The 20,558-nt window shown below is 42.2% G+C and overlaps 1 protein-coding gene across 1 annotated transcript in view; it reads right to left on the bottom strand.

Annotated features, from left to right (window-relative positions):
- TTL (tubulin tyrosine ligase) overlaps positions 1-19,907 on the bottom strand; it is a 30,465-nt gene extending 10,558 nt beyond the window's left edge. Inside the window, exons 1-2 of the mRNA XM_068115971.2 lie at positions 19,293-19,907; positions 97-175 (exon numbers count right to left, since the gene is read on the bottom strand). Coding sequence (XP_067972072.1) covers positions 97-175; positions 19,293-19,449 — 236 coding nt within the window. The 5' untranslated portion in view covers positions 19,450-19,907. The remainder of the gene's footprint in view (positions 1-96; positions 176-19,292) is intronic.
- Positions 19,908-20,558: the final 651 nt, after the last annotated feature.

Raw genomic sequence — 20,558 nt, 5'->3', positions numbered from 1 at the left:
GGAAACCATTTCATCCTATTACCACAATAAATAATAGAGAAACACACAAACTTGATATTGCACTTTGAAACTTTTTGCACGCTGCATGCCACTTACTTTACAAGTGATGCTTTGCGGCAAAGTTTATCCGATCCCCTGAAATAGTTCACCAGCTGCAGAAAACCTGGCTCATGGCCTGGAAGGAAAGAAGGCAAATAATGCAGGTGTACCTTCACAAAAATCATATAACAGCAAATAATTGTCAGGGCTCAAGTACACATTATGATAATACTACATAATTTTCCATGAGGGAACGTTTTGTTACCTCCATCCACCTTTTTCACCCCTGTTTGTGTGTCTGTCTGTTTGTTTGTGAACAGGATATCACAAAAAGTTGTGGACGGATTCGGACGAAACTTGATGGGCAGGTTTAGTGTGTGACGAGAAAGAGTCGGTGGAATTTTGGTGCAGATCAGAATACGGAAACGAGAATCTTATGAATAAAAACAAGAAAAAAACAACAACTGTTCGTGATGAAATCCAGATCCCGAGAGAGATGTATATGCGGCCGTTCGTAAAGCCTGCCCCAGTGCAAAAGCGATAATGAATCCGACCGCGCATGATGAAATCCCAACGCAAGAGAGTCGTATCTGTGACCGTTCGTCACCAAGCCAGACCCAAGAGGGCAAAATGTCGGGACTCCAGTCTTTTGTTCCTTGTGTTCTTACGTCATCCGACGACATCCCCACGCATGCTCCTATCAGCGAGTCCCATCTCATCGTTCCATGACCGTCCTAACCAATCACTGCTCTTCGGGGTGTGGCCTCACGGACCTGCCTGCTTTTGTGATGGTGTTCGGTGGTATCATTGGTGGTGCTCAAGTCCTGTTCCGGTTACTTTTATTTAGTGTTTATTTTAGGTGTGCAGTGCATGGCGGGTGTGGTGTGTGTCATAAGGAACAAGGTCAAAAGTACAGAGGCAATTTACATACAGGGAATTTACCATTAATCCCAAACTAATTAACATAACCCCACCCCTCGTCATGGACACAAAGATACACTCTTACGCGACATCCGGTCTAATGGATCCCCTACTTATGGTACATAGGGGTGCTTCTTCTTCATCGCGACATTCGGAGCACACTATACGATACAATTCTACCTGGACTAAGGTATTGCATTGCGTACCCCCCATAAATGTAACAATATGTATACTCTCTCGTATTGTCATTGTGCCAAGTTTGACCAAAATCAGTCCATGCTTGTCCGAGAAATGGTTGGGGGCAAGTTTAAGTAACAAAATGGCCACCAGTAACAGAATGGCCGCCAGTTGGCCATCTTGATTCTGATTTCGAGAAAAAAAATGACGTGCATATATAACCTATCATTCATTTTCTGTATGTCAAGTTTAAACAACATCGGTAAATGCATGTCTGAGAAATGGTTGAGGACGTGTTCAACATGGGTTTTTTTTTTTTACAACCAACATCTTTTTGCATCGCAAAACAAAATGATGTGCATATGTATACCGTCATGCATTGTCTTTTTGCCAAATATGAACAAAATCTGTCCATAAATATCTGAGATATAGTTGCGGTATGAGACTAAATCAACAACCACAACATTTTCTGGGGGGCAGAACCACCTGAGGAGATCACTGAGAGGTACCTAAAAGGGACTAAGGTCACATGCTTCTGCGCCTTTCATGCCAGATGGGGAATGCGAGGGCCTTACTGGTTTGAGAATGACAATAGCAGGACGGTGACGATCAATGGTGAGAGCTACAAGGGCCGTGCTCCAGAAGTTCCATAATGATCTAGCCCAAAAGGTCACCCCAAACCAGCTCAGCATGACCTGTTTCATGCAGAATGGTCCACCCCCACAAACAACTGGTGACACCATCAATTTCCTGCAGCAGCTCTTCAGAAACCGCTTCATTGCCCTGGGTACCGCTCTGTCTACGGCAACTGCTCTGCCACACTGGATGATCTGAAGCAGGTGTCAGACTACCTCCAGGCAGTGCCACATGAGACCTACAGGAAAGTTGGACAGGACTTTGGAGTCAGGATCAATGCCTGTCTGAACCATGGAGGGACACACATCGAGAACGTCAATTACAGGGATTTTGCGTAAATGACAATTTCAGACGTTTGCCTCTCACTAACTCGAGCAGTGACTTACTGCAATAGCAATCAGTGATAGAAAATACCATGTCATAAGCTTTCAAGAAATGTTTGGTTCACATTCCTGTGGTTTCTGTTTCTTTGTAAATAAACATTTAAAGTTGTATCACTCTTTTTGAAACACCCTGTATAAAGCCGAGTTTGTATCTGTGGGTCATAAGCGCCGCCCGTTCTACAGGAACTCCTAGTGAGGGGGACAAATTAAGTCGCTACAACCTTTTCCGTATGGCCCATAGTACCCTTGGCAAGTTTAGTTGGTTGAGATTGCATAATGACAAGTAACAAATGAATACATCAATACAACAACACAACAACATGCATTTTAAAGGCCATTTTCCCTGCTAGAGCGGGGGTTAGCCTTGCGGTCGCCATGACAATCTTCTCCATTTTGCCCTATTTTCTGCATCTCTCCTTGTTAACCCCCTTGCCCGCATTTCTTCTTCCACCATCTTTAGCCAAGTCTTTCTCGGTCTTCCCCGTCCTCTGCTTCCTTCTACATTCATTTCCATCACTCTTCTCAACCAGTCACTTTCATCCTTCCTCAACACATGACCAAACCATCTCAACCTGTTCATCTTCACAGCATCAATCACAGGCTCTATTCCCATCATCTTTCGCAATTCATCATTTGTCTTCCTCTCTCTCAACGATACTCCGCACATCCGTCGAACCATTCGCATTTCCACCCTTTCCAACCTTCGTTGCTGCTCTACGTTCATTACCCATGTCTCGCTCCCATAAATCATAACACTTCTCACACATGCAGCATACACCTTTCCCTTCAGCTTCAACGACACTCCCCTCACCATCAGCACGCCACTCAGTTCCCGAAACTTCTTCCATGCACATCTCACTCGAGCAACCGTTGCCGAGTCTGATCCACCTTCTCCATTCAGCACGTCTCCGAGGTAGCAAAATGTTTTCACACCTTCCAGCTTCACGCCGCCTCCAAGATCCAACTCAACATTTCCTCCATCTGCAGCTCCCTCTGTGCACACCTTACATTTGAATGTAGCTGCCACACTGGTTAATGACCCTCTCAGACCACTACATTTTTGATGAACCCACTCAGCGCACATTGTACATTGAATGGAGTTCACTCCGACACCCTTCCTACACACAGCACAGGGCCACTTCCCAGTTCTTTCCACCTCACCACATGCTTTATCACTTGCCATCACCTTCGTCTTTCCGATATTCACCTTCAGACCTTTTGTCTCCATACATTCCTTCCACGTGTTCATCTTTTCCTTCAGTCCATCCATACTTTCCGCAATCAACACCAGATCATCTGCATACAACAACTCCCACGGTAAACCCTCCTTTACGTTCTGAGCCAGCACCTCCATCACAGCTACAAATAGTAGTGGACTTAGTACCGACCCCTGATGCACTCCCACCTTCACCTCAAACTCACCACTGTTCCCGTCCTTCGTCCTTACAGCTGTGCGCGCTCTTTTGTACATTGCCATCACTACTCTGATCAACCATTCCTCCACTCCTAACTTCCTCAATGCCCATGTCAATACTTTGCGTGGTACCCTATCGAATGCTTTCTCCAGATCAACAAACCCAAGAAACAACTTCTTCCTCTTCTCCATGTACTTCTCCTGCAACTGCCTCACAATGAAAAGCGCGTCTGTCGTTCCTCTTCCTGGCATGAATCCAAACTGCATTTCGTCGATCTTCACTTTCTTCCTTATCCTCCTCTCCAACACCCTTTCCAATACCTTCATTCCATGCTCCAATAACTTTATCGCTCGGTACGAGCCACACTCCAGAGGGTCACCTTTCCCCTTGTATAGAGGGCCGAGGGTACTCAGTTCCCAATCCACTGGAATGCGGCCTTCTTTCACCACCAGATTACAGATCTCTGTCATTCTCTTCACACCCCAACTTCCTGCTGCTTTCAACATATCTCCCACAACTCCCGTTGGCCCTCCCGCTTTTCTACCCTTCATTGCTTTTATCGCTTCCTCAACTTCCTTCTCAGTTATCTTCTCTGCCGGTCCTAAAACTGGTTTACTCTCTATGTTGCCATCCCATTCATTCTCTGTATTCAACAGCATTTCCATATATCTTTTCCATCTTCCTTTAATTCCATCTGGGTCGACAACGATTTGTCCCACTTCATCCTTCAAGCAACTCACCCCCATCACATCACACCTCTCTTTCGCTATCTGCTTTACAATCCTGAATACTGCTTTCTGACCCTCTTCCGAATCCAAGCGTTCTCCGAACATTTTCCTACATGCCTCCTGCGCCTTTGCTACCTCTTTCTTTGCAGCCTTCCTGGCTGCCTTATAATTTTCATGCTCTGCTGTTTCTGCTCCCGTACCCTTCGCCTTCTGCCACTCCTTGAACTTCTTCCTCTTCTCGTCAATCCTCTTTCCAACTTCATCATCCCACCACCATGTTTCCGAGTGCCTCGGTGGTCCTTTTGTCCATCCACATACCTCACCAACGGCTCCCAACAGACTAGCTTTCATCGACATCCAACCACTTTCAAGCTCAACCACATCATCCTCGACCCTACTCAGCCTCTCTTTTAATGCCTCCCTTACTGTCACCTCTTTCAACCTCCACACCTTCACTCTCGGTTGGTACTTCATCCGCCGAGCTCTCCTCGCACCTTTCACCCTTACGTCACAGACAACCAAGTGGTGCTGTGAAACAGCATCTCGGAAACAGCAACTCGGAATACATTAATGAAGAAGATATTGTTACGGTTGCGGTTTAGATGTTACTTTGGGCCGAGCGGATGGTCCACCACAACCGTTACAGGATCCCCAATTGGCCCGACTCCCCCAACGTTGACCAGATCGCACCACAGATATTCAATTTGGAAACCTCTAAAGCGACCGAAAGAGAAGGAAAAGAGAAGAAGACAGAGTACGGAGGAAGAACAGATTTATTATACACACACAAGCAAAAAGAAGGAGCGACCAAAGTTATTTACAAGCAATGGATGGAAGAAGCAGTCACACAGTGAATCGTTAGCTTATACTATTCAATTTACTTAACCCCAGGACAACGATTAGGACAGACGACGTTCACACTTACACGGGGGAAATTGCAGGCAGGAATGGCGGAGGTGGGTTGCTGGAGAGGGAGGCAGGGTCAGGTCCCTGCAACCGGCAGGGCTGGAGGTAGCAGCTCCCAATTCTTCGCGTTTTTGGCGGGGAAACCCTCGGTCGCGTCGACGCTGCTGATGCTGTGGACGTCACGCGCTGGCTCGGTCACACCTGCTCCTCTCCTTCTGGTGGAGCCGTCTCCCTCCTCTCAGCGCGTCTCTCCAAAGCTTGTTTCCTCTCCAAGTACCTCTCCTTTTTGGTTTGGAGCGTCTCTCATCTCACAGCTCACAGCTCAGCTCATCTCTCCTCTCATCTCTCATGTCATCTCCCGAAGCAGTCCCTTCCAGTCGCTTTTATTACTCGGGGCGGAATCAAGCCGCCGGCTGCGAGGGCACGCCTACCGGGTCGCTAACCGCGGTGCTGGTTGGCTGTTAGGGCTGTCCGATTCCTCCTTTGATCATGACGACGTGCCACGCCTGTGAGTTGGCGGCTCCTACCCCCCTCTTCTCCGAGATGAGCACATGGGCAATGGCGGCTTGCGGGATTGAACACCACTCGCACCGCTTTTGAAAGGAACTTTGGAGAGCGGAGATGATTGGGGAAATTGAAAGGGGCCTACGCTTTATTTCGTTTGATGCAATGCAGAGTCAATCTAGTGGGAAACACATATTTAGCCTACATAGAATAAGGAAATAAACTATTTAAAAAGATATATCGTGGCCTGTGTGTAAGTTTCATGGAATTAACTAGGAGGACGGCTGCGACCATTATTTACATTACGAGGGTGTTACACACAACAAAACCATACTTTTCACATTCGTTACACTTTCTCCAAAATTGTTACACTTCTCAAAAACCGTTACACTTCTCAAATTCGTTACACTTCTCAAAACCGTTACAATATATTGAAGAATTTGACACAAGTGGCCACGAGGGCCACCCAGGACAAGGTTTTGCTGACCCGATAGTTTTGGTGGCATTTGGCACCGTTTATTTAGAACCCTGTATAACCTCTCCCTTTATTTATTTCTGTGCCATTTTAACTCCCCTGTTGCTTCCGTGTTTGTTTTAATCACTGCTTTTAATTCCACCTGCTCCTTCCTAAGTTATTCTACCCCTGTTTTTAACCCAGCTACTTCTCTTTTCAACCCACCTATTTTCCCTCCTAATTTAGCCTGACTGGTCACCATCTGTCGCACAATCGCCACATCCACTACCCTTCACCATGCACAGCTCCTCTTTTACTGTGACAACACTCGCCTCTGGCCGGATCTTGGCAACCAGGGTCGGTTTACCATAATTACGAGATGAAATAAGCAGATGGGTAACCATGCCAGCGACAATGTGGCGGCTACTTAATTTGGCGAGCGAACCTACGCCACATGTTGCATTTGATGGGCTACCATTACAATTATGTATTCATACCAATCTTCCCAGTAGTGCTATTCCAAATCAAACCAAACAGGATAAGTCAGGACATGGTATAGAACTTTCATACATTTTATTATAACACAAGCAATTAAGCAGGAAATAACAGGAAGAATGGCGGTTGGGAGAATTAGAATGGGCAAAATGGCAAGGGGGGCAAAGTACAGCATATTCAAATATCTACAGCACGTATACATTCCCACATTGGCGATGTACAAGCACAACCTCATTCGCTTCCTTTTTTTTTTTTTGTTAAATGCAGTCGGTGCATAGGCACATAACGCTGGCTTGATTGCTTGATTCTTCGATAAAATAACAAGATGGGTTATGTTATGAAGCCAAAACATTGCTATTGCATATGTGCTTATATAACACATCGTGTTTATATAGCTTAGAATGATTCCAATTCCACTGAGCCATAAAGGAATTATCCTATAGACAGGAAGGCTTAAAGCAGACGTAAAATGTGGGCCTCTGAACACGTGGCACCAATGAGCTGCAACCTTTCGACATTTGATGCTGCTTTTAATAGTTGTTTTTGGTATTTTTCACATTGATGAGAAAAGTTATGGGGAACTCATGGCGATTGTGAATATATAACACTTCTGTTTGGAGTTGTTTAACTTCATGTACCATGGAGCGTATCATTTATTTATATATTGCGCTTTAAAAAATTGTTTTTCCGAATTATTTTCCCGATTTCTAGATTGTAACATAATGTCGTGCGATTACCCTCTCGGTTAAGACCGGACAATCGGATGGAAACGAGCTTAATGAGGTGACGATCAATGGCGGATTTCACTATACATATGCGTGGGGGAGGAAATAAAGAGGAAGAAGAAGCGGCGAGATTTATCTCACAGTCCGCACGTGCCAGCGTCTTCACCCTGTGGAAATTAACTCACACAAACACGGAATTTAGAAACGAAAAGAAAATAATAAAAGGGTTTATTTACAATAACTATCGGGACAAGGAACAGGACGATAAAAACTAAACCTAGGTTGGGATCCCACTCACAGACTTCAAATACAAGACAATGGAAGGATGAATAAAATAAATCGTTGTGTGCGCGTTTGTGCTGACTTATCTGTCTGGATTTCAGGAATCGTTCGGCCATTCAGGCTCCATCAGGCTCCGGTGTTGGCGGGAAGCAGGCCATCCCCGTGCCCCCGTTCACCAGGCCTCGAAGTGCCCTCGTTCGTGCCAGTCTCACCCGCTCAGCGGCAAACCTCGCTCGCACGTGACCGCCAGGGAGGAGAATCATTAGCGCTCCGTCTCTCCACAGTCTTTCGAACTCCTCGTTCCTCCACCAAAGTCCGAAGGCAAGAGAAGGTCCAACGCAAAGGGACAGTCCAAAGCAAGAGGGCAAAGGGAAGAGTCAAACGCCGGCGAGCAAGAGGTTTTACTGTCCGTCTTGTGACGTCAGCTCTCTTCCCCTCCAACCAGCGCATCGCCCCTTGACCTCTCAAATGTTCCGATCGCGTCCGTCCCCTTTCATTGGCCAAGCGCCTATGCCCTTCGTGTCATGCCATCGGTCGGTGGCCAATCAGTGTGTCACTCCTTCCACCAATCACGGGGAGGCTTTCTGCCCCTCCCCTGACCAATCACACGTCCTTCGCTACTCTCCAATCAGCAACCTGCTGATCCCCTCCTCCCCCCCCCCCCCACCCCCCACCCGTCAATCAAGAGTCTTTCTGGGCGTGGCTATTGCCTGCCTGGTCGATGTGTGTTTGCCATGGTGCCGTAGTGCATGGTTGCTTCCTGTTGGTTCTTCCGGTCAGTCCTTGTGAGAGGGGAGTATTTATTAATGTGTGCACTAATGGGGGTAACTAATGTATGTGATGTATTGCCATAAAGGACACCGGAATGATCACAGAGGGGTCGATACACTGGGGAATTAGCATAAACCCTAGAACTATTTAACATGCCCCATTCCTCGTAATGGGGACGAAGATACACCTTAATCCGAACAAACCGCCAAAACAGGTCCCTGACTTACTGTACATCGAGATGGTTCTTCTTCTTCCCGACACTGGAGCACCTACCTATGCAGATCTACCTAAATCTATATATGCCCCTAACCAAAATTCATAACAATAATTATAAGGGCCATGAGTTCCGATCGTAAAAATATTGAATCAGATTTCAAATATCAGCTTTTTTAATAAACCGATACGACAATCTTGTCAGGAGCCAATCAAAGTGCACCTAGCCTCACACATCCACTCAGCACTACCGTGAGCGGATGAACAGACAACCATCCTCGTCTTGTAATTATAGATGGTAAACTCGAGTAATTTACACAATTGTACCCTCTCTAGTCATTTACCCGATTGTACCCTTTCTAGTCATTTTCCCGATTGTACCCTTTCTAGTCATTTACACGATTGTTCTCTCTCTAGTCATTTATACGATTGTTCCCTCTCTAGTCATTAATACGATTGTTCCCTCTCTCGTCATTTACACGATTGTTCGCTCTCTAGTCATTTATACGATTGTTCCCTCTCTAGTCATTAATACGATTGTTCCCTCTCTAGTCATTTACACAATTGTACCCTCTCGAGTCATTTATACTATTGTTCCCTCTCGTCATTTATACGATTGTACCCTCTCTAGTCATTTATACGATTGTTCCCTCTCTAGTCATTTATACGATTGTTCTCTCTCTAGTCATTTACACGATTGTACCCTCTCTAGTCATTTACACGATTGTACCCTCTCTAGTCATTTACACGATTGTTCTCTCTCTAGTCATTTATACGATTGTACCCTCTCTAGTCATTTATACGATTGTTCCCTCTCTTGTCATTCATACGATTGTTCCCTCTCTAGTCATTTACACGATTGTTCCCTCTCTAGTCATTTATACGATTGTTCCCTCTCCAGTCATTTACACGATTGTTCCCTCTCTAGTCATTTATATTACTAGGACGTGCCCGTACGTGGGTGCCCGTTCCTTGCCAAAAAAAAAAAAAAAAAAGTCTTCGCCCATGCATGCATGGGCGTGCCCATGGGCCCATGGGCGTGCCCGTAAGTGCGTGATGTGACCGTACAATGAATGTATCGTCCCGACGCCGCAGCTCGGATGGCGCTGCAGTTAATCGGGCCTGTATCGGCAGAGTTATTATAAACGTGTACTACAATCGATCGTACCTTACAGCGTCTGCTCGCCACGTTCAGCATCAGTACGTCGTCACTATGACTATCCGTAAGTCCGGAAGTGACGTCCTCATTTGACTGTCCGGAAGGTCGCATATCGCAGTTACGATGAATCGCAAATTAGTTTTAATTAGTTTTAAAACATAGTTAAACGCCAACATAGCGCCAACATAGTTTGCCAATGTGAAATAAATGAATACGCTCTCAAATGTGCCGTCCGAGGCAGAGTCTGTTCGCCACGTTCGGCACACGTGATAGCTCGCTGCTCTCTGATTGGTTGAATCGTTTTTTGGACATAGCTCGGTAACTACTTCTCCGATTAATATGAAACCTTGAAAAGGCACATCCTCAGGTCCCCAGCAATATACCTGGCAAGTTTCAAGTATATCGGACCCGTGGTTGTCGAGAAACAGCGGTCACAGACACACATACACACACACATACACACACACATACACACACACATACACACAGAGATTACTGGAATTATAGATAGATACGATTGTTCCCTCTCTAGTCATTTCCATGATTGTTCCCTCTCTTGTCATTCATACGATTGTTCCCTCTCTAGTCATTTACACGATTGTTCCCTCTCTAGTCATTTATACAATTGTTCCCTCTCTAGTCATTTATACAATTGTTCCCTCTCCAGTCATTTACACGATTGTTCCCTCTCTAGTCATTTATACGATTGTTCCCTCTCGAGTCGTTTATACGATTGTTCCCTCTCTAGTCGTTTATACGATTGTTCCCTCTCTAGTCCTTTACACGATTGTTCCTTCTCTAGTCATTTATACGATTGTTCCCTCTCTAGTCATTTATACGATTGTTCCCTCTCTAGTCATTTATATGATTGTTCCCTCTCTAGTCATTTATACGATTGTTCCCTCTCTAGTCATTTACACGATTGTACCCTCTCTAGTCATTTATACGATTGTTCGCTCTCTAGTCATTTACATGATTGTTCCCTCTCTAGTCATTTACATGATTGTTCCCTCTCTAGTCATTTACATGATTATTCCCTCTCTAGTCATTTACATGATTGTTCCCTCTCTAGTCATTTATAGGATTGTTCCCTCTCTAGTCATTTATACGATTGTTCCCTCTCTAGTCATTTATACGATTGTACCCTCTCTAGTCATTTATACGATTGTACCCTCTCTCGTCATTTATAGGATTGTTCCCTCTCGTCATTTGCACGATTGTTCCCTCTCTAGTCATTTACACGATTGTTCCCTCTCTAGTCATTTCTACAATTGTTCCCTCTCTAGTCATTTCTACGATTGTTCCCTCTCTAGTCATTTATACGATTGGACCCTCTCTAGTCATTTATACGATTGTTCCCTCTCTAGTCATTCACACGATTGTACCCTCTCTAGTCATTTATAGGATTGTTCCCTCTCTAGTCATTTATACGATTGTACCCTCTCTCGTCATTTATACGATTGTACCCTCTCTAGTCATTTATAGGATTGTTCCCTCTCTAGTCATTTATACGATTGTACCCTCTCTCGTCATTTATAGGATTGTTCCCTCTCTTGTCATTTATACGATTGTTCCCTCTCTAGTCATTTACACGATTGTACCCTCTCTAGTCATTTATAGGATTGTTCCCTCTCTAGTCATTTATACGATTGTACCCTCTCTAGTCATTTATACGATTGTTCCCTCTCTAGTCATTTATACGATTGTACCCTCTCTCGTCATTTATAGGATTGTTCCCTCTCGTCATTTGCACGATTGTTCCCTCTCTAGTCATTTACACGATTGTTCCCTCTCTAGTCATTTATACGATTGTTCCCTCTCTAGTCATTTATACGATTGTTCCCTCTCTAGTCATTTATACGATTGGACCCTCTCTAGTCATTTATACGATTGTTCCCTCTCTAGTCATTTACACGATTGTACCCTCTCTAGTCATTTATAGGATTGTTCCCTCTCTAATCATTTATACGATTGTACCCTCTCTCGTCATTTATACGATTGTACCCTCTCTAGTCATTTATAGGATTGTTCCCTCTCTAGTCATTTATACGATTGTACCCTCTCTCGTCATTTATAGGATTGTTCCCTCTCTAGTCATTTATACGATTGTTCCCTCTCTAGTCATTTATACGATTGTTCCCTCTCTAGTCATTTATACGATTGTTCCCTCTCTAGTCATTTATACGATTGTTCCCTCTCTAGTCATTTATACGATTGTTCCCTCTCTAGTCATTTATACGATTGTTCCCTCTCTAGTCATTTACACGATTGTACCCTCTCTAGTCATTTATAGGATTGTTCCCTCTCTAGTCATTTATACGATTGTACCCTCTCTCGTCATTTACACGATTGTTCCCTCTCTAGTCATTTATAGGATTGTTCCCTCTCTAGTCATTTACATGATTGTTCCCTCTCTAGTCATTTACATGATTGTTCCCTCTCTAGTCATTTATACGATTGTTCCCTCTCTAGTCATTTATACGATTGTTCCCTCTCTAGTCATTTATACGATTGTTCCCTCTCTAGTCATTTATACGATTGTTCCCTCTCTAGTCATTTATACGATTGTTCCCTCTCTAGTCATTTACACGATTGTACCCTCTCTAGTCATTTATAGGATTGTTCCCTCTCTAGTCATTTATACGATTGTACCCTCTCTCGTCATTTACACGATTGTTCCCTCTCTAGTCATTTATAGGATTGTTCCCTCTCTAGTCATTTATACGATTGTACCCTCTCTCGTCATTTACACGATTGTTCCCTCTCTAGTCATTTATACGATTGTACCCTCTCTCGTCATTTATAGGATTGTTCCCTCTCCAGTCATTTATACGATTGTTCCCTCTCTAGTCATTTATACGATTGTTCCCTCTCTAGTCATTTATACGATTGTTCCCTCTCTAGTCATTTATACGATTGTTCCCTCTCTAGTCATTTATACGATTGTACCCTCTCTCGTCATTTATAGGATTGTTCCCTCTCTAGTCATTTATACGATTGTTCCCTCTCTAGTCATTTATACGATTGTACCCTCTCTCGTCATTTATAGGATTGTTCCCTCTCTAGTCATTTGTACGATTGTTCCCTCTCTAGTCATTTATACGATTGTTCCCTCTCTAGTCATTTATACGATTGTTCCCTCTCTAGTCATTTATACGATTGTTCCCTCTCTAGTCATTTATACGATTGTTCCCTCTCTAGTCATTTATACGATTGTTCCCTCTCTAGTCATTTATACGATTGTTCCCTCTCTAGTCATTTACACGATTGTTTCCTGTCTAGTCATTTACACGATTGTTTCCTGTCTAGTCATTTACACGATTGTTTCCTCTCTAGTCATTTACACGATTGTTTCCTCTCTAGTCATTTACACGATTGTTTCCTCTCTAGTCATTTATACGATTGTTCCCTCTCTAGTCATTTACACGATTGTTTCCTGTCTAGTCATTTACACGATTGTTCCCTCTCTAGTCATTTATACGATTGTTTCCTCTCTAGTCATTTATACGATTGTTTCCTCTCTAGTCATTTACACGATTGTTTCCTCTCTAGTCATTTACACGATTGTTTCCTCTCTAGTCATTTACACGATTGTTTCCTGTCTAGTCATTTACACGATTATTTCCTGTCTAGTCATTTACACGATTGTTCCCTCTCTAGTCATTTATACGATTGTTCCCTCTCTAGTCATTTATACGATTGTACCCTCTCTAGTCATTTATAGGATTGTTCCCTCTCTAGTCATTTATACGATTGTACCCTCTCTCGTCATTTATAGGATTGTTCCCTCTCTAGTCATTTACACGATTGTACCCTCTCTAGTCATTTATAGGATTGTTCCCTCTCTAGTCATTTGCACGATTGTTCCCTCTCTAGTCATTTACACGATTGTTCCCTCTCTAGTCATTTATACGATTGTTCCCTCTCTAGTCATTTATACGATTGTTCCCTCTCTAGTCATTTATACGATTGGACCCTCTCTAGTCATTTATACGATTATTCCCTCTCTAGTCATTTACACGATTGTACCCTCTCTAGTCATTTATAGGATTGTTCCCTCTCTAGTCATTTATACGATTGTACCCTCTCTCGTCATTTATACGATTGTACCCTCTCTAGTCATTTATAGGATTGTTCCCTCTCTCGTCATTTATACGATTGTACCCTCTCTCGTCATTTATAGGATTGTTCCCTCTCTAGTCATTAATACGATTGTTCCCTCTCTAGTCATTTATACGATTGTTCCCTCTCTAGTCATTTATACGATTGTTCCCTCTCTAGTCATTTATACGATTGTTCCCTCTCTAGTCATTTATACGATTGTTCCCTCTCTAGTCATTTACACGATTGTACCCTCTCTAGTCATTTATAGGATTGTTCCCTCTCTAGTCATTTATACGATTGTACCCTCTCTCGTCATTTACACGATTGTTCCCTCTCTAGTCATTTATAGGATTGTTCCCTCTCTAGTCATTTATACGATTGTTCCCTCTCTAGTCATTTATACGATTGTTCCCTCTCTAGTCATTTATACGATTGTTCCCTCTCTAGTCATTTACACGATTGTTTCCTGTCTAGTCATTTACACGATTGTTTCCTGTCTAGTCATTTACACGATTGTTTCCTCTCTAGTCATTTACACGATTGTTTCCTCTCTAGTCATTTACACGATTGTTTCCTCTCTAGTCATTTATACGATTGTTTCCTGTCTAGTCATTTACACGATTGTTCCCTCTCTAGTCATTTATACGATTGTTTCCTCTCTAGTCATTTATACGATTGTTTCCTCTCTAGTCATTTACACGATTGTTTCCTCTCTAGTCATTTACACGATTGTTTCCTGTCTAGTCATTTACAGGATTGTTTCCTCTCTAGTCATTTACACGATTGTTTCCTCTCTAGTCATTTATACGATTGTTTCCTCTCTAGTCATTTACACGATTGTTTCCTGTCTAGTCATTTACACGATTGTTTCCTGTCTAGTCATTTACACGATTGTTCCCTCTCTAGTCATTTACATGATTGTTTCCTCTCCAGTCATTTACACGATTGTTTCCTCTCTAGTCATTTACACGATTGTTTCCTGTCTAGTCATTTACACGATTGTTTCCTGTCTAGTCATTTACACGATTGTTTCCTGTCTAGTCATTTACACGATTGTTCCCTCTCTAGTCATTTACACGATTGTTCCCTCTCTAGTCATTTACACGATTGTTTCCTGTCTTGTCATTTATACGATTGTTTCCTCTCAAGTCATTTACACGATTGTTTCCTGTCTAGTCATTTACACGATTGTTTCCTCTCTAGTCATTTACACGATTGTTTCCTCTCTAGTCATTTATACGATTGTTCCCTCTCTAGTCATTTATACGATTGTTCCCTCTCTAGTCATTTATACGATTGTTCCCTCTCTAGTCATTTATACGATTGTTCCCTCTCTAGTCATTTACATGATTGTACCCTCTCTAGTCATTTATAGGATTGTTCCCTCTCTAGTCATTTATACGATTGTACCCTCTCTCGTCATTTACACGATTGTTCCCTCTCTAGTCATTTATACGATTGTTCCCTCTCTAGTCATTTACACGATTGTTTCCTGTCTAGTCATTGACACGATTGTTTCCTGTCTAGTCATTTACACGATTGTTTCCTCTCTAGTCATTTACACGATTGTTTCCTCTCTAGTCATTTACACGATTGTTTCCTCTCTAGTCATTTATACGATTGTTCCCTCTCTAGTCATTTACACGATTGTTTCCTGTCTCGTCATTTACACGATTGTTCCCTCTCTAGTCATTTAAACGATTGTTTCCTCTCTAGTCATTTATACGATTGTTTCCTCTCTAGTCACTTACACGATTGTTTCCTCTCTAGTCATTTACACGATTGTTTCCTGTCTAGTCATTTACACGATTGTTTCCTGTCTAGTCATTTATACGATTGTTTCCTCTCTAGTCACTTACACGATTGTTTCCTCTCTAGTCATTTTCACGATTGTTTCCTCTCTAGTCATTTATACGATTGTTTCCTCTCTAGTCATTTACACGATTGTTTCCTGTCTAGTCATTTACACGATTGTTTCCTGTCTAGTCATTTATACGATTGTTTCCTCTCTAGTCACTTACACGATTGTTTCCTCTCTAGTCATTTTCACGATTGTTTCCTCTCTAGTCATTTATACGATTGTTTCCTCTCTAGTCATTTACACGATTGTTTCCTCTCTAGTCATTTATACGATTGTTTCCTCTCTAGTCACTTACACGATTGTTTCCTCTCTAATCATTTTCACGATTGTTTCCTCTCTAGTCATTTATACGATTGTTTCCTCTCTAGTCATTTACACGATTGTTTCCTGTCTAGTCATTTACACGATTGTTTCCTGTCTAGTCATTTACACGATTGTTCCCTCTCTAGTCATTTACACGATTGTTTCCTCTCTAGTCATTTACACGATTGTTTCCTCTCTAGTCATTTACACGATTGTTTCCTCTCTAGTCATTTATACGATTGTTCCCTCTCTAGTCATTTACACGATTGTTTCCTGTCTAGTCATTTACACGATTGTTTCCTGTCTAGTCATTTACACGATTGTTTCCTGTCTAGTCATTTACACGATTGTTCCCTCTCTAGTCATTTACACGATTGTTCCCTCTCTAGTCATTTACACGATTGTTTCCTGTCTAGTCATTTATACGATTGTTTCCTCTCTAGTCATTTACACGATTGTTTCCTGTCTAGTCATTTACACGATTGTTTCCTCTCTAGTCATTTACACGATTGTTTCCTCTCTAGTCATTTATACGATTGTTCCCTCTCTAGTCATTTATACGATTGTTCCCTCTCTAGTCATTTATACGATTGTTTCCTCTCTAGTCATTTACACGATTGTTCCCTCTCTAGTCATTTATACGATTGTTTCCTCTCTAGTCATTTACACGATTGTTTCCTGTCTAGTCATTTACACGATTGTTCCCTCTCTCGTCATTTATACGATTGTTTCCTCTCTAGTCATTTATACGATTGTTCCCTCTCTAGTCATTTACACGATTGTTTCCTCTCTAGTCATTTACACGATTGTTTCCTGTCTAGTCATTTACACGATTGTTTCCTCTCTAGTCATTTACACGATTGTTTCCTCTCTAGTCATTTACACGATTGTTCCCTCTATAGTCATTTATACGATTGTTCCCTCTCTAGTCATTTATACGATTGTTCCCTCTCTAGTCATTTATACGATTGTTCCCTCTCTAGTCGTTTATACGATTGTTCCCTCTCTAGTCATTTATACGATTGTTCCCTCTCTAGTCATTTATACGATTGTTTCCTCTCTAGTCATTTACACGATTGTTTCCTGTCTAGTCATTTATACGATTGTTTCCTCTCTAGTCATTTACACGATTGTTTCCTCTCTAGTCATTTATACGATTGTTTCCTCTCTAGTCATTTACACGATTGTTTCCTCTCTAGTCATTTATACGATCGTTTCCTCTCTAGTCATTTACACGATTGTTTCCTCTCTAGTCATTTACACGATTGTTTCCTCTCTAGTCATTTACACGATTGTTTCCTCTCTAGTCATTTATACGATTGTTTCCTCTCTAGTCATTTATACGATTGTTCCCTCTCTAGTCATTTACACGATTGTTTCCTCTCTAGTCATTTACACGATTGTTTCCTCTCTAGTCATTTACACGATTGTTTCCTCTCTAGTCATTTACACGATTGTTTCCTCTCTAGTCATTTACACGATTGTTTCCTCTCTAGTCATTTACACGATTGTTTCCTCTCTAGTCATTTATACGATTGTTTCCTGTCTAGTCATTTACACGATTGTTTCCTCTCTAGTCATTTACACGATTGTTTCCTCTCTAGTCATTTACACGATTGTTCCCTCTCTAGTCATTTATACGATTGTTCCCTCTCTAGTCATTTATACGATTGTTTCCTCTCTAGTCATTTACACGATTGTTCCCTCTCTAGTCATTTACACGATTGTTCCCTCTCTAGTCATTTATACGATTGTTTCCTCTCTAGTCATTTACACGATTGTTCCCTCTCTAGTCATTTACACGATTGTTTCCTCTCTAGTCATTTATACGATTGTTTCCTCTCTAGTCATTTACACGATTGTTCCCTCTCTAGTCATTTACACGATTGTTTCCTCTCTAGTCATTTACACGATTGTTTCCTGTCTAGTCATTTACACGATTGTTTCCTCTCTAGTCATTTACACGATTGTTCCCTCTCTAGTCATTTACACGATTGTTCCCTCTCTAGTCATTTACACGATTGTTCCCTCTTTAGTCATTTACATGATTGTTCCCTCTCTAGTCATTTATACGATTGTTCCCTCTCTAGTCATTTATAGGATTGTTCCCTCTCTAGTCATTTATACGATTGTTCCCTCTCTAGTCATTTACACGATTGTTCCCTCTCTAGTCATTTATAGGATTGTTCCCTCTCTAGTCATTTATACGATTGTTTCCTCTCTAGTCATTTACACGATTGTTTCCTCTCTAGTCATTTACACGATTGTTTCCTGTCTAGTCATTTATACGATTGTTTCCTGTCTAGTCATTTACACGATTGTTTCCTCTCTAGTCATTTACACGATTGTTTCCTGTCTAGTCATTTATACGATTGTTTCCTCTCTAGTCATTTACACGATTGTTCCCTCTCTAGTCATTTATACGATTGTTCCCTCTCTAGTCATTTATACGATTGTTCCCTCTCTAGTCATTTACACGATTGTTCCCTCTCTAGTCATTTACACGATTGTTCCCTCTCTAGTCATTTACACGATTGTTCCCTCTCTAGTCATTTATACGATTGTTTCCTCTCTAGTCATTTACACGATTGTTCCCTCTCTAGTCATTTACACGATTGTTTCCTCTCTAGTCATTTATACGATTGTTTCCTCTCTAGTCATTTACACGATTGTTCCCCCTCTAGTCATTTACACGATTGTTCCCTCTCTAGTCATTTACACGATTGTTCCCTCTCTAGTCATTTATACGATTGTTTCCTCTCTAGTCATTTACACGATTGTTCCCTCTCTCGTCATTTACACGATTGTTTCCTCTCTAGTCATTTATACGATTGTTCCCTCTCTAGTCATTTACACGATTGTTCCCTCTCTAGTCATTTACACGATTGTTCCCTCTCTAGTCATTTACACGATTGTTCCCTCTCTAGTCATTTATACGATTGTTTCCTCTCTAGTCATTTACACGATTGTTCCCTCTCTAGTCATTTACACGATTGTTTCCTCTCTAGTCATTTATACGATTGTTCCCTCTCTAGTCATTTACACGATTGTTCCCTCTCTAGTCATTTACTATGTATAGTAAACTTTTTGAATCCGATAATCGTATTCGGTGGTTTCATTGATTATTTCCGCCAGTGAACACAAGATTACCGACGAGGACACACACGTGGTATGAAATCTCGGCTGTGACCGCTCGGGTGGGGTCGCACTCGTTACCCAAACGACTGTAAGGTAAGCGGTTCCTCTCGCCCAGCATGAGGTTGAAGCGAGTGGAATCCCTCTTGAGTCGCTTCCAGTGGCCGGTTCGCTGCAGCAATCGGGCCACGACCGCGTAAACGGAGCTCCGCTCGTCACGAACCACGAACGTGTACATGCTTCCAGGTTTCACCGAATCCAGTAGCGACTGCGATAAGCTATGCGTGTGGTGTAAATGGTCTTCGGGAGGGGTCTACTCAATCTTTCGGACCTCCTGTTTTGGGGCCGGCGGAATGAGCTTCCCCCCCTCCATTACCGCACACCTCGTCCCAATTGCTACTGCTTTGCCGCAATGACTGCGGTTCTTGGACCTGGATAGCTAAAGCTGGGGAGGGGTGGGTTGGGTTGAGGTTTGGGTAGGAGGAGGGGGAGGATCGGCATTGCAGTTACTGCGTCATGTAAGAAAACTACTTTGGCTTCGCGAGTTTTTCTAGTTCTTTTTCTCCCCGCTCTCTTTTCCGTGCAACTCCTGAAGCACCTCCAACACCCTTTAACTGCGTCAAGACATCGCTTCGACTCTCATTTTACTCAGGTGTTCCGAAGTCGAACAAAAATATTGCTTGAATTTTAAATTATAAAGCATTGAGGTATTCATGATCATCCACCATGGATGCTGCCAAACATTAATCAAAAAAACAAATAAATTAATTACTGTGAATCGAATCCGACAATTCGTGCACGCAATGATTTTGTTTATACACTTTCCAAAAGGTTTATTGCTAAAACTGCGATCTAAGCATGCTCAGCTTTAGCATTTTTGGTCACAATCAGTTGTTCCGAAAACAACCGCAGCAACAACGATGTTAAGATGCATGAATACAAAAAAAAACGAATTATTTTCTCATAAGGAAGAAAAACCACCGGAAGTTATTAATTTTAACGCAATAGCCATTCATCAATTATATACTTATACAGCAACCTATAAGTTTGTTTTTTTTAAATAATTCAAGAAAGGAAATAATAGGAGAAAACCAATACAATTGAGGGGAAGTTATTGGGCGATGCTTTATACGCTTTATTCATTCATCTGAATAGAAATAGTGATTAATTCCTGTGGAGATATGTATTGAAATTTGCTCCAAATGACAAGGTCCGATGTTTAGAGCTCACGGTGAACATGAAAAGGAGCATAAAGATTAACGGAACTGGTCAACCTGTGGCTCAAGGTAAACTGAAAACGGATGGGTGGATGTAACTTTGAGTTACTTCCGGTTAGCAACGGCCGTT

This window comes from Myxine glutinosa, chromosome 5 (genome assembly GCF_964187855.1).
Source record: "Myxine glutinosa chromosome 5, kmMyxGlut1.1, whole genome shotgun sequence".
Lineage (NCBI taxonomy): Eukaryota > Metazoa > Chordata > Myxini > Myxiniformes > Myxinidae > Myxine > Myxine glutinosa.
Note: the sequence above shows the minus strand (reverse complement) of the source record. Positions and strands in the feature narration are given on the sequence as shown.